The 15,302-nt window shown below is 40.0% G+C and overlaps 2 protein-coding genes across 4 annotated transcripts in view; both read left to right on the forward strand.

The window, feature by feature from the left end:
* Positions 1-2,006: 2,006 nt before the first annotated feature.
* On the forward strand, positions 2,007-9,897 carry si:ch211-215i13.3 (brain and acute leukemia cytoplasmic protein). The gene is made up of 3 exons (XM_047158782.2): positions 2,007-2,632; positions 7,994-8,111; positions 8,634-9,897. Exons 1-3 carry the CDS (start codon positions 2,512-2,514, stop codon positions 8,683-8,685), a joined length of 291 nt encoding a protein of 96 aa, XP_047014738.1. The 5' UTR covers positions 2,007-2,511; the 3' UTR covers positions 8,686-9,897.
* A 2,892-nt stretch (positions 9,898-12,789) lies between these two features.
* spire1a (spire-type actin nucleation factor 1a) overlaps positions 12,790-15,302 on the forward strand; it is a 44,114-nt gene continuing 41,601 nt past the window's right edge. For all 3 annotated transcript variants that reach the window (XM_017482050.3, XM_017482051.3, XM_017482052.3), the window contains exon 1: positions 12,790-13,362. In XM_017482050.3, coding sequence (XP_017337539.1) covers positions 13,035-13,362 — 328 coding nt within the window. In that variant the 5' untranslated portion in view covers positions 12,790-13,034. The remainder of the gene's footprint in view (positions 13,363-15,302) is intronic.

A 15,302-nucleotide genomic window follows, 5' to 3' on the forward strand; every position in this document is an offset into this window, starting at 1 on the left:
TCTGTTTTTATTTACATTTTACACAGTGTCTCACAATTTTTTGGAATTGGGGTTGTATATAGAACTGAACAGAGCGAAATCATTGGCATTATGATATTATTCATCATTTAAATGATTTGTACAGACTATGACATTATTATGAATATTCTTCAAAGTGTCACCTGTCCCCATTACACAAGAGCAAGAGGATGACCAGGTTGATGAAGAGTAGAACCAATGGTGCCTATGTGTTTGGGTTTACTGAGACAGATGTTATTGAAAAAGGAGCCATGTGTTATGAAGGCCTTGCAGTACTCACCATCCTTATCATGCGGCCAGGCTCATAATTATACACATAAATTTGAAGCAAACGCAAGTGATTTGATGGAACAATAAAGGTTTGTCACAAGCTGATCCCAAATACACATCCATCACAAATGTAATCAGGTTAAAAGGCAAAATGAAGAATAGCAAACAATGATATAAACAACAAAACTTTATTTGTGAAGTTGCACCGATGTAGTTAAACATTGTTAGGCAAAATGAACATGGCTACAGATAAAAATAAATAAATAAACTTACTCTATTTGCAGCAGTGTAATATGTGAAATTTCCTTGTCTCGTTTATTTGACGTCAAGATTGTGACCCTTTTTAGGCCCTCTTCACTTACTTATTTTTTTTGGTTGTTTTTATGGTGTTTGTGCGTTCTCTATTATTTTCTGCTTTGCTGTTCTTCTGTATCTTTGTCAATACATCTTGACCTTTTGTTATTTACATTTCCTGACCGTGTGTTATATTAGAAGCTTCTATAAATTAACTCATAATAAAAATCAACCATTTTAATTTCCAAACGTAGTCAGTCCTATTTGTACCAAGTGTGTTCATGCATGTGTGAGAGACACCAGCACCCTGCCCTGAATATACACTATAAACAACATGTTCAGATACTTACTTGTCTGTTTTTTGTTGTTGTCTGCTTAAGTTTTTTTTTTGTTTGTTTATTATATTTGGGATGTAGATATATGTGTACAATTTAGTTTAATCTACCTGCAATTGTTGCTTTGGCTACATTGTGATCTATAACATTCATGCCAATAAAACACTGCTGAACTGAGAGAGAGAGAGAAGGTGACAGATACAGAGAGAGAGAGAGAGAGAGAGAGAGAGAGAGAGAGAGAGAGGGTGACATACAGAGAGAGAGAGAGAGAGAGAGAGAGAGAGAGAGAGAGGAGACAGATACAGAGAGAGAGAGAGAGAGAGAGAGAGAGGAGACAGATACAGAGAGAGAGAGAGAGAGAGAGAGAGAGAGAGAGAGAGGAGACAGATACAGAGAGAGAGAGAGAGAGAGAGAGAGAGAGAGAGAGAGGAGACAGATACAGAGAGAGAGAGAGAGAGAGAGAGAGAGAGAGAGAGAGAGAGAGGAGACAGATACAGAGAGAGAGTGACAGATACAGAGAGAGAGAGAGAGAGAGAGAGAGAGAGAGAGAGGGTGACAGATACAGAGAGAGAGAGAGAGAGAGAGGGGGTGACAGATACAGAGAGAGAGAGAGAGTGACAGAGAGAGAGAGAGAGAGGGTGACAGATACCGAGAGAGAGAGAGAGAGAGAGAGAGAGAGAGAGAGAGAGAGAGAGAGAGAGAGAGGGTGACAGATACAGAGAGAGAGAGAGAGAGAGAGGGGGTGACAGATACAGAGAGAGAGAGAGAGTGACAGAGAGAGAGAGAGAGAGGGTGACAGATACCGAGAGAGAGAGAGAGAGAGAGAGAGAGTGACAGAGGGTGACAGAGAGAGAGAGAGAGAGAAAGAGAGAGAGGGTGACAGATACAGAGAGAGAGAGAGAGAGAGTGACAGAGGGTGACAGAGAGAGAGAGAGAGAGAGAGAGAAAGAGAGAGAGAGTGACAGAGAGAGGGTGACAGAGAGAGAGAGACAGAGAGAGGGTGACAGAGAGAGAGAGAGAGAGAGGAGACAGATACAGAGAGAGAGAGAGAGAGAGAGAGAGAGAGAGAGAGGAGGAGGCAGAGAAAGATACAGACAGAGAGGAGAGAGAGAGAGAGAGATATCTGTATTTTTCATACTCTATGTCTGGTCAGATCTGAAAACTGTACGTAGGAAATTAGTAAACTGGTCGGATTTGAGGGAAACCCATCAGCTTGGTTCATCTTCATGCTGGTGCTGATGCGCATCTTTTACGCAGCCCGCCCTCCATGACGTAAGCCAAGGTACATAAACTCAAGTTTGACAAAGCTCTGCTCACTACAAGTGCCGGTGTTCAGCAGGTTTCCTTTCTGAAACGGATTAAGTGTGCTTCGCTTTATGCTTAGCCTTCCTGTATTTATCTTTCTAAAACGGCCCTGACAGCGTGACAAGGCTGAAAACTGCGAGCAGCGGCGCTAATGCGCTCTCCCTGTGGCCGCTGTGCAGGGATACAGCACAGATACGGTGCAGCAGCTGCAGCGGCTCCATCACACCACCGGACCTGCTGATTTGGGTTTATTTATCTAGTTGTTTTTGTGTGTGTTTCCGTTTCCTCCATGGGTTGCGGTGGAAGCCGGAGCGATGCCATCGAGCCCAGACGCCATGAGAGCTGGACCAGAGAGACCGAGTCGACGTGGCTCACCAGCACAGACGCCGAGTGTCCTAATAACAGCATCAGTAAGAATCTGATTCACACACACGCACACACACAAATCTGCCATCACTGCGACGTGTTACACACAGGGGGCGCTATTTCACCCAAACGCGGTACCTGACGCTGCGGTTTGTACCGGCTATAAAACACGTACACCTCGATCCATAGGCGACGTGATGACGTCAGAACAACTTTCGTTGCCATCTTGTGAGGAATACAGCATATGTTTATATTTACATCACACTCACAGACCGCGTGCATAATAGACACACCTGTACACCTGCTCATACATGCAATCAGCCAATCATGTGGCAGGAACGCAGTGCATTAATTAAATCATACAGATACTGTTGAAGGGATCTTAGTGACTTTGAGCATGGCATGGCAGTCAGAAACTGGATTTTCACACACAACATTTCAGAATGGTGTGGACAACAAGATTCAAGATTTTTATTTGTCACACACAATTTATATATATATATATATATATATATATATATATATATATATATATATATATATATATATATATATATATATATACACACACACAGCATATAACTTGCAGTGAAATGAAAACCTGGCCTAGTTCTCTTTAGTCTGTGCATTAAATACTGAATTCAAATAATAATAAAAAAAACCCTTAAATGAATAAGATGATAATAATAAGAAATAACGTAAGAAATATGAACTATATGTGCAAGAATGGGTGTACAAAATACACGGTATGTTACATGTACTAATAGTAATAATACAAAGTGCACAGTGCAGTGTGTGGAGCGCAGAGTGACTGTAGAGTCCTTATGGAGTCCTAAGGGATCTGTATGGAGGACATGTCCGTGTTGAGGACTCTGATGGCCTGAGGGAAGAAGCTCCTGAGCCTCTCAGTTTTAGCCGACAGACAAAGGAAGCGCTTGCCTGATTGCCGCAGGTTGAACAGACAGTTACCGGGGTAGGTTGATTCCCTGATGATTTTAGCAGCTCTTGTACGTGTAGAGAGGGGAGAGCAGACCCGGAGGTGCACGCACTACAGTAAGCACACCACTCTCTGCAGAGCTTTGTGGTCCTGGTCTGAGAAATTTCCATACCACGCTGAGATGCACTGAGTTAGTATATTTTTGTATGGCCCCTCAGCTCAACAACCATTGTCTGGCTTTGTTCACCTGAGCTTGAATGTGATGAGTTCAGGTCAGGTCCTCAGAGATGTGTACGGTACTCAAAAGTACCTGAAGCTGCTCATTCTTTCCATGAGGGTCCCGTCGAGCTCGAGTGGAGTGTAGTTCCGCTGCTGCCTCTTCCTGAAGTCCACAACCAGCTCCTTGAACTGACTGAACTGACGTTCAGAGAGACAACATAAGCTTATGGATACATTGCAGTTGCAAGTCACTTTCCAGGTATGGAGACAATTCTGTGGCAGAGTAAAATGCCATCATACAAACTAGGAAAAAAATTGCTTACGTTTTTATGAAAACAATCCACGCATATATATATATATATATATATATATATATATATATATATATATATATATATATATATATACACACACACACACACACACACACACACACACACACACACACACACACACACAGCCTTTAACATATTGAAATCATTCTCATGCCTGGATCGGGCAGCTGTTGCAAGGTTGCGATGAACTTGAACAGGAAACATAGCACACACGACACTGTTGGCAGACTTATTAACAAATAAAAAACTGAAAGTGAGAACCAAGAAGTGGATGTCCTCTGATGAAGGCACAACCGACGTGGTGCGATATATCCATCCATCCATCCATTTTCTATACCGCTTATCATACAGGGTCGCAGGGAACCTGGAGCCTATCCCAGGGAGCATTGGGCACAAGGCAGGGGACACCCTCAACGGGGTGCCAATTCGTCAAAGGGCACACTCACATACACATTCACATGCCCTTTCATACACTACAGACACTTTGGAGATGCCAATCAGCCTACCATGCATGTCATTGGACTGGGGGAGGAAACCGGAGTACCCAGAGGAAACCCCTGTAGCACGAGGAGAACATGCAAACTCCACGCACACACAGAGGGCTGCGGCGGGAATCGAACCCCCAACCATACATATATAATAAATTTATGTGCACACACATTTAACGTATTGAAATCATTCTCATGCCTGGATCAGGAATCTGGCGCAAGGTTGCGATGGACTTGAACAGAAAACATGCCACACACGACACTGTTGGCAAACTTATTAACAAATAAAAATTTTTTTTAAGTGTTGCGGACAAACCGAATGTCCTCGAAGGCACAACCGACATGGTGTTATATATTCAGTATAGCTTTTTTTTTGTTTTTTTTACAAAATTAAACACTGTCTGCATCGCATTGCTTTTCACTCTCATCACTGCGCTGCAGTTGTACCACACATAAATGCAATCACCACCCAATCACAGCCCTAAGCCATACCCAAGGTCGTGGTTGTAACCGGAGGACAGAACAGTGGCTTGAAAGTGTCATTTTCTAGGAGATGTTTCCATCCTTCTAAAGGAACTCTCTATAGACTTATTGTTCCCTCATTCCTACTGCACTGATCGTTGAACCCTTAATGCTCAGGCTTTTCAGAATGACTACTAAAATATAACAACTTAATACTAAAACTAAACACACACACTTACACAACTTGCAGCAGGAAGTAATAGTTATGTTATCAAATGTCTTACTTTCTGCGATGCTGTATATTCAGGCACCAAAACAAGAGGCATTTGTTTATGTTATTAATGTGTATGCTTTAATAGAAAATGAAATGAAAGCTCTCCCCCTTGTACTGAGGAATATTACCACCTGCTGGATATTTCCACCTAATGTGTTATTCATATTCAAGATGTTACAAGCCAGGAGTAGGATCAAAATCGATAGATTCTTGCCATGTGCATCGATCCTGAATAGTACATAGTGAAACTCAGCAGGGAATACACTGATGAATGCTGATGCAACTGCTCAGCAGTAAAAGGAAATCTAACAAATTTGATAACATGACTCCTAGGTCCTGCTGTGAGCTTTTGACACAATTTTAGCATTTAAGTCTTTTTTTTTTTTAAAAAAAAAGCAATACCCTGCTCATTGTTTTTCAATAGTTACGTACAAAACAGGTTTTGCCTAAGCGTGTGGTATGTTTTCTGCATGTCACTAATGACAAGCAATACAGTTTGTATATTGTATTTCATGCTGCTGTTGTTGTTTACCATTGTGATTCCACTTCGCTCTGGCGTAGGATCATCTCCATGCACACAGGTAGCAGTTGTTTTGAAAAATTGTATACCACTCTTGTAAACTGCCCATGAAAAAGCTTGCGGGTCAGGATATAATTGTGCATGTTTATTCGGGATGCACTTCACCGCCATTTTAAAGTGAATGTTCTAGTGTTGAGCAATCACTCATCTATAAAAAGGCACAAACGTCACAAATGACTGCTGAACAGATGGCCTAGAATCGGTGACGTGTTCTACCATACTCTGCTTATATTTTTTCCAAATTGATGAAGAAGGTGTATACTATAATTATGTATAATTGTAAACATTTGGCTAAACAAACAATGACTCTTATGAGGATGTGTATTTACTGAAGTAAAACGTTAGCAACGTTATCTTGAATGCTGTAATGACACATTAAAAGTGATTTTGTGTTGAAACTTAACCTACCTTCACCTCCAATTTACTGGCACTGTGTTTCCATTTAGAGTTGAAAACTGACACTTTGTCTAGGACAAAGAATCCATCAGTGGTTTGTTTCAGAAATAACCATTTAGGAGTCGCCATTTGAAGTAATTGCATGAAGCCATTTCAGGTTGGAATGGCCCAACAAATGACTGAAATGGGAACACTCATTGTAAAGTCCCCTGCAGAGCCTTTTATCACTTTAACATCACTTTAACATCGGTATTTCCATTTTGAAACAGGAAATTGGACAAGGATGTTAAGGGGCTTGACTTGATTTTCACATGAGGCAAAATTGTTGAACGTACCTCATGTGTAAGCTTTATTTTCCTCACACATATCTTATGCTTTGGCATTTGTTGTATGATCCTGATGTTTTCTTTTTGTCCCCTTCTTCCCTGTCTGTCTGGGATTGTTTTTGATGGTTAATATGTATGATGGTGTTGTGTTTATGTTTTTGCTACGCACCCATGGTGGAAACAAATTTCCTCTTTGAGGACAAATTAAACTATGTATCTATCCATCCATCCATCCATCCATCCATCCAGCCATCCATCTAACTATAGATCTATCTATCTATCTATCTATCTATCTATCTATCTATCTAGGTCCCCCTTCTGCCACCAAAATAGCCAGAGAATACCGTTGCCATGAAGGCGTGTACTTGGTCTGCAACAATGTTTAGGTAGGTGGTACGTGTCAAAGTAACATCCACATGAGTGCCAGGACACAAGGTTTTCCAGAAGAACATTGCCCAGAGCATCATACTGCCTCCACCGGCTTGTCTTCTTCTCATAGTGCATCCTGATACCATCTCTTCCCTAGGTAAGTGACTCACGCGCACCCGGCCGTCCACGTGATGTAAAGGAAAACATGATTCATCAGGCCAGACCACCTTGTTCCATTGCTCCCTGGTCCAGTTGTGATGCTCATATGCCCATTGTAGGCACTTTCATCAGTGGACAGCCCCATACGCAGCAAGCTACATTGCACTGTGTTCTGATACCTTCCTGTCATAGCCAGCATTAAACCTTTTCCAGCAATTTGTGCTATACTAGCTCTTCTGTGGGATCGGACCAGATGGACTAGCCTTCACTCTCCACACACATCAATGAGCCATGGGCACTCATGACCCTGTATTCGGTTCACCGGTTGTCCTTCCTTGGACCACTTTTACATTTATGGCATTTTTGGTAGGTACTAACCACTGCATACCGGGAACACCCCACAAGACCTTCCGTTTTGGAGATGTTCTGACCCAGTTGACCATCACAATTTGGCCCTTGTCATAGTCGCTCAGATCCTTACACTTGCCCATTTCTCCTGCTTCCAAAACATCAACTTCGCGAACTGACTGTTCACTTCCTGCCTAATATATCCCACCCCTTAACAGATGCCACTGTAAGGAGATAATCAATGTTATTCACTTCAGTGGTTTTAATGTTATGGCTGATCAGTTTATATGCAATATGTAATATATTACTACTGATTTCTCATTATCTTTTATTATTATGATTGATTTTGATCCCCTGCTCTGCTTTGTTAATCTTTTTTTTTTAAATTTATTTATTGGATGATGCTGAATGTTGGACAAGAATGTGGCTATATTGATACAACTTTACTTATAGGTTAACATGTATCATAATGATAAATTCTGTTGTGTTTTCTTGCTTTCCTTGCCGCATAGGTAAAGGTGTGGAAGCACGGTCATCTCTGTCTTCTAAAGACAAAAGAATGGTTAACACAGGCATACAGTGTGGAAAACCACCCTTAACAACTAGCACATGTACAAATCAACAGAGAAGGTCTGTTTACTCTTATGAATTTATTGTTTCTCTCTTTAGCCTTTATATTTTCAGCAGAATGATTTTGTAGATGTACAAAGTATATGCGTGGCAGTCTCGGAAATTATTGGGTGTTATAAAAAATTGTGTTTTGGTTTGTTTTTTCTACCTACATGTATAGCATACTCCTTCAATTTTAAGAGACCACAAATACAGTATATTTCACCAAAAGTATGTGGAAATATTTCAATTTAATGTTAATTAATTTGAGTTTTTGCCTGGGCAGACATGTTTTAGTCTGCAGTTTTCAAAACTATACAGAGCAGAAAATGCCACTTTCATTATGTGAAAGGTTTTACAATTACGTACAAGCTTTCACAATGGTCTTCTACTGTGTAGCCTAAATACATAACATATGCAACATGCCATGAATGTGTTCTAGGAACAAACACAGAAGCACATAGCAGAAGACAGATTCGCAGAAGCAGATGTGTGCAGAGCTTTCTGTTCACTTTCCCTGATGGCATCTTTGTTCTTTTACAGCCAGCAAACGAAACTGGAGAGCCTCCAAGAAGGTGACTGTTCCCTCAAATGATGTATCGTGAAGTAGTGACGCAGCCTCAAACCCAGCAAAACCAAATGGGGGGCAGGGGGGTATATTTATGCATGAAAAGGAGAGAAACAAGAGCTTTTGGTTTGGTGATATGACTGTAATTAGGGACTTTCAGCAGTCGAGAGAAATCAGGACACTGATTAACTTCCCCCAGCATACACTCTAACTAGAGTGGCTTTTACACCATTATAAAGTTAAGCTGCAAGGAAAGAAACAATAGTATGGCCCGTAAACAGCTGATTCCAACATGTCTTAAAACATTTAGCAAAAAGCGTGGTTGGTTAATGAATTTATTTGCATTTTGGGCCACTTTGCACTTACTGTATAAGGACTGAACGCACTGTGAGTTTCCCAGTTGAAGGGCTTTTGCAGTTTGTGTGTGTGTGTGTGTGTGTGTGTGTGTGTGTGTGTGTTTTTCCTTGTGTGAAAGATATGAGGCAGTTATTTAATGGGAATTATGTTCTAACAGACTAAATCACAATCACATTATTGAACAAGTCAATAAGGTTATTATTGTAATATTTCTTTATATAATGACTACAGCTGGAATGGTATGGAACATTCATGGTATGATAATGTTACAATATTCAGCATATTGTGGTATCTGGTAACAGGAGACAACATTTAATGACTTAGAAAACACCAACAAATGGAAATAATGTTTTTCTGTATGTGTGTGTGTGTGTGTGTGTGTGTGTGTGTGTGTGTGTGTGTGTGTGTGAATTAACAGAATAGCTACACCGATATAGTGCAAAATTAACAGTATAAGTATTTCAGTATACCAGTATACCATCACACCCCCCCCCCACTATAATTGTAAATGAAATTAACTGCTTTTTATTAAGTATTCGGAATATTTACAAATTACTGTGTACTGCCCGTGTATTTTTTATTTTATATGTTTATTTCCTTAATTATAGGCCTTGTGTCTCTTAAATTTACAGACCTCTATATTATTGCATCCTAAATCCTTGACATTCATAATTTACCACACCATAAGTGTTTTTTCTTGGTTTGAAAATAATTAAATATAAAATTGCTTGATTGGTAAAAAGCTAGCCAGTGACCAGGCTACATGCACAGGCTTGCCTGTAATTCGTCTATTCAAACGACTTCAGATTACAGTATGCTTTGCGCCTTTGTGTGATGTGTGAATTATACTGTTTACTTTAAAAATAAAGAGTGAGATTGTGATGTATGGTGTGATTGCATGACTCGTATAATCATGTCCACTAGGTGGTGCTGACAGAATGATATTCATTTCAAATCGTGCTGAATCTAGAATTTTCTTACAATGATAAGCTTAGATGTTTAATGAAGAGAATACTAATATACAATATACATACATATACTAATATACATACAACCATATGATACCTACTTCTAATACTAATATATTACTTAAAAAGAATTCTGTTGCCACTGCTGTCAATTTAGAAACTGGCAGTTTGTGTGAGCCAGATGGCACAGAAGAATTTTAGACCCCCCCCCCCCCCCCCAAAAGGTCCTCCATTTTGGTGCAGTTTGGAATTTCACTGTAATTCTGCACAAAACTAAAATCAGTGTATGACCTGGTGGTCCACAGGTATTTGGACAGTGACTCAATGTTTGAAATTTCGCCTCTGTACACCTCCAGAATGGATTTGAAACGAAGCAATTAAGATGTGATTGACGTGTAGACTTTCACCTTTAATTCGAGGGGTTTAACAAAAAGATTGTGTTAACTGTTTATGAATTACAGCCATTTTCCAAGCTCAAAAGTAATTGGACAAACTAACTTTATTATAAATATTCTGATTATTTTTAATTCTTGGATGCAAATCCTTTGCAGTCAATAACCGCATGAAATCTGGAACCCATGGACATCATCATCAAATGCTGAATTTCCTCCCTTGAGTTACTTTGCCAAGTGAAAAGCCTGCTCAATTGAATTAATGCTGAAAGTCTACACTTCAATCACATCTTGATTGCTTCATTTTAAATCCATTGTGGTGCTGTACAAAAACTACAAAAAATCCAAATACTTATGTACCTGACAGTATTACAGTTGCTCATTACTTTGCCTATCACGTAGCCGTGTGTTTATGGGATAATTTATACCCGCATCTGAAGATATTAAATAGTAAATAAACTTTTATGCCTGCACACTTGTCAATTTAGCACTTTTTCCATGTAGGATATTCTGTAATGCAGTACAAAGGACGGACTTTACAGAGGTCAAAAGTGTTGTGCTATTGGACACAGTTGTGCTAGTTTTGCTCACAGAATTTATTTGCGTCAGAAATCTTATACAAATTCCAGTAAAAGATTCGCTTGCAACATAATTTCCTGACTTGGATTTTTTTTTTTTTTCACATGTAGGAGGTTGGGGTTTTAACGATAAGGAGTCTTTATTGGTCACATATACATTACAGCATAGTGAAATTCTTTTCTTCACATACCCCAGCATGTCAGGAAGCTGGGGTTAGAGTGCATGATACAGTGCAGAGAGGGTTAAGGGCCTTGCTCAAGGGCCCAACAGTGGCAGCTTGGCAGTATTTGAATCCCCGACCTTCCGTTCAGTAACCCAGAGCTTTAACTGCTAAAGCCACCACACCCGTTTTCTGAGTTCTGTGTACAGTGGATTGCAGTATATCAGATTCATGATAACTGGGAACCTCCTAATTCCCAGATTAGAGCGTTTACACAAACTCAGCCATCTGATTTTGGAAATAAAATAAATACTCATTATAAGATGTCTACATAAACTGGAATTACAGTGTTGTTTGGTTATCGCTTAATTTACTGTTAAAGTAGATATGTGATAATTCACTGTTAATAGTGACGAAAATTAGATGAAAGTGCAGTCTGATAAAAAATCCCGCAGAAAGAAAATGAAAAAAACAATAGAATCCATCACAGACATTTTACAAATACCATTACAAACCATCAGCCAACCATTAAAACCATGAACATTATTGGTCCTTAATGGTATCCACTAGACATAACATGCCACCAATGGAACGCAACAAATTACCAACAGACACCCACAGGGACCATTACAGTTTCCATTAAAACCAATACAATTCCCATTATAGCCATTAAAACCATTACAAATTCTATGAGGGTTTCTACAGTTTTTTTTTTTTCAGCAGGGGACATTTAAAATTTCAAAGTATCACCCACTCATATTTCAAACATAAACAGAGACTCAGAAGTCCACCTCCCTTAAAAACTTTACGCTGGTTTAAAAAAAAAACAAAAAAAAAACCCCCACACGCTGTTATTTATCTCTTCAGCTTAAAACCTCTGGTATTTTATGCGTCCGCTAGCGTATTAGCACAGTCATACGCATAGCCTTTCAAAGTATACTCCATTTGACGCGTACACAGTACACGTACGCGTACACAGTACACGTACGCGTACACAGTACACGTACGCGTACACAGTACACGTACGCGTACACAGTACACGTACGCGTACACAGTACGACAACTTGCACTACTCCTCCTGGCCTACAACAGTCAGTAGAGAGCAGTAAAACAGGTCTTCTGGTGTGAAGGACGACAACGAAGAACAGTGCTTGGGCAAATCCTTATACTCTTTGAGGGTAGAATTATACAAATGCGGGTACTTTCTGACCTGCACTCGTCTCTTCTGTTTATTCTTCAACTACCTTGAGAATCAACAGCACTGGGTCACTGTTACCACCTTGTGAAACAACTAAGTAGTGCAAAAGAATGAAATGCGCATGTCCGACTTCTCCTGGTTGCGATTCCGTGACGTCACTTCAACATGGCGGCGGCGCTCATAGTGAAAAATAACAGCAAGAAAATAACAGCGTGATTTGAGGTTTCTAAAGCTTTCTTTTGCCTTACTGGTTAGATTTCAAATCGCTAAATACTGGTTGATTAAAAACCTCCCCAGTCCACACTTGGCCCTGACCGCAGCAGTACGTGTCAATAAATAAATAAATAAATAAAAATAGAAAGAAACGTGTAAGCAAACAAATAAATAGTCGTGACGTCACGCTGCCACGCCTTGGCTTGTGCTGATGTATCGAAAGCGCACTCCTTTTAGGACCCTGCGGACTTACATCCGTCATATGACCCGGGATCTGCTGAAGAGGAACACGAAAGCAAAACACACACACACACAGAGCGCTGGAGCTGAATGGGAAGTGTGTGAGCAGTGTGGATTTAGTGGATGGCGCGGAAGAAAGATGCTCCAGCTCTCTAAAGGACGTTATATTTTATTTATGTAATGCTTACTTTTTTTTTGTCATAAACAAACAGAAGACTCTGGAAGTGTGATATAATAAATAAACAAATAAATAAATAATAATAATAATAATGGCCAGACCGCCTGAGAATGAAGACGGAGCGGTAACGTTAATCTCCTCCGCGGCTCGCAGAGATGGAGACACCGAGGTGGACTCTGGGGAAGGAGATGTCCTCTGTCTGGAAGAAATTTTAACCCTCTACGGTCAGCCGATAAATGAAGAACAAGCGTGGGCAGTTTGTTATCAGTGTTGCCAGTTTCTGAGCCAGATTAAACGCAGGAGACGGAATTCCCAATCCCAATCTCAGGGTCTGGATGTAGCCAAGAGGATTGAAGGACCAGGCGATGTATGGATCTGTAAAGACGGGACGGTTAAAGTACACCACAGAGGCAGCTCAGGTAAATCAGTATACAGTACACCATACTATATATCAGTGTGATTACAATGAGTTCAATGCGTTATCGGGATTAAAACGAACGATTACGCATGCGCAGTCGTGTAGCTTGTTCTGTTGTTTGTTTGTTTACCAGACGCTCCATCATTTCTCAACAAATACTGCCAATTTAGGAAGATGTACGGGCTGAACCTCAAATTAGATATTTGAGTGCACTACATAGGGGTTGAACATATTGTCCCATAAGCGTTGTAGTGCACTTGTATAGGGATGAAGAAGGGGATTGGGATTCAGCCAAGGTGTGGGCTGCATAGCAGTATACAGTATAGGATACAGGATTGCAGTGTACTCTATATTACAGGCTTTTGTATGTTTGTGTGTTGTTTGTTTTTATTCCTGGTTTTAAGGAATAAGAAGTTGTATATTTTCCATTTAAGGAATAAGCGGAAATGTGAAAATAATGATAAATAAAAAAATATTGTTGCCCTCTGTTTTCCTTCTCACTGTAAACAATAGGAGCATGCAGTCCATTCTGTGTGGCAAATCCACAATGGTAGCAAAATATCTCTCTTGTTTACACTTACTAACAAAATAACGCAGGTAAACAAGCAACACGACAAGCTTTCATCGTTGCAAAAGAAATGCTGAAATCTTCCACGACGCATATATCTCTTTGCACGTCTGACAATCTCACAATCTCAGGAAATTGGACATGCACTTCAGACCTGACCCTGACAATGAATGGATACAGAGATGCCGAAAAGGCTGAATGCTTCCCATTCTAGTGAAATGGTGATAGTAATAATAATAGTACGCTTTAGCTTCGTTACTTATATAATCAAAGACAGTATAAACATTTTTTTGTTGTTGGTAGCACTGCTCAGTTTATTAATCTATACAGTGTGTATTGTATAGAAAGCCAACCCCCCCAACCCCACATATTTTGAAATGTATGCCGTCTCATGTTTCCCAACGTCGCCCCAGGGTTCTGGTTTCAAAGTAGTGTTTGTAATTGTGTCTTTCTGTTGATTTGACCATTTCACCCCCTTCCCCCAAATCTATAAGCATGGGTGAACCCGATCTCTTTTTTTGCTTTAGAAACCATCTGGTAGTGATCTCCTTTTAAAATACAAGCATTTTACATTTTCTGATTAAATCGCAAAGAAAGAAAAAAACCGTTAAGAGCAAAATCAAATAATTTGCCCCACACCGTTCTGTCTGTAGCTTCTAAACAAATGATTTGCCTATCACTTGGAACATTAGAGTTATGCTAGTGATTTCTTCACTACGAAATGGAAGACTGCAACTTCCAGCAACTTATTGTACTGCAACGAATTGCATTTATTCATTTGTGTAAGGAATAAAACACGCTGGTGAGTGCTGTTATAGAAGAATAATCAATAACCACGTTTACGTGCACACTGAATTCCGTTTACGGTCGATATTTGGGTTGAAGCTCTATTCCGAATACAATGTTTATATGCGTACAGGCATCATAATATTCCTGTATGTTGTAAGTATGCCTGAGTTGCCGTTCCTTAATACCTACCCGAGAGCTAAGCATCTGTTATCACCCATAATTCCTTGCGGACTGAGCATGCGTATGTATCTATGTTCAGTGGATTTTCTGAATAAGGTGTTTACATGCAATAGATTTCAGAACAGACATATTCCAAATCGGAATTTGGGGAATCAGAATATTGTCTTAATCTGAATCGGGCAATTGGATTGAGGCGTTTACATGACTCAATATTGTCAAATTTCAGATTAATATCGTAATATGTGCATGTAAACGTACGTTGTCGTCCATGACGTGGTAGTGGTGATGATGGCTTGATGAGAAGCCGAGTTACTGTTGCCGCCCTTGATGATTTTCCAGTAGCAGCACATCCTGAAGTGTTTTATTTCCTCTTATACCACAGAAATTTGTCAGCGCCAAGAGTT

Source organism: Ictalurus punctatus, chromosome 12, assembly GCF_001660625.3.
Source record: "Ictalurus punctatus breed USDA103 chromosome 12, Coco_2.0, whole genome shotgun sequence".
In the NCBI taxonomy this organism is placed as follows: Eukaryota; Metazoa; Chordata; class Actinopteri; order Siluriformes; family Ictaluridae; genus Ictalurus; species Ictalurus punctatus.

Excerpts from the sequence above, each read along its gene's own strand:
- si:ch211-215i13.3 (XM_047158782.2), top strand. The coding sequence starts at position 2,512 with ATGGGTTGCGGTGGAAGCCGGAGCGATGCCATCGAGCCCAGACGCCAT. Across the intron at positions 2,633-7,993 it reads GTGTCCTAATAACAGCATCA|GTAAAGGTGTGGAAGCACGG; the intron begins GTAAGAATCTGA and ends CTTGCCGCATAG. Across the intron at positions 8,112-8,633 it reads TGTACAAATCAACAGAGAAG|CCAGCAAACGAAACTGGAGA; the intron begins GTCTGTTTACTC and ends GTTCTTTTACAG.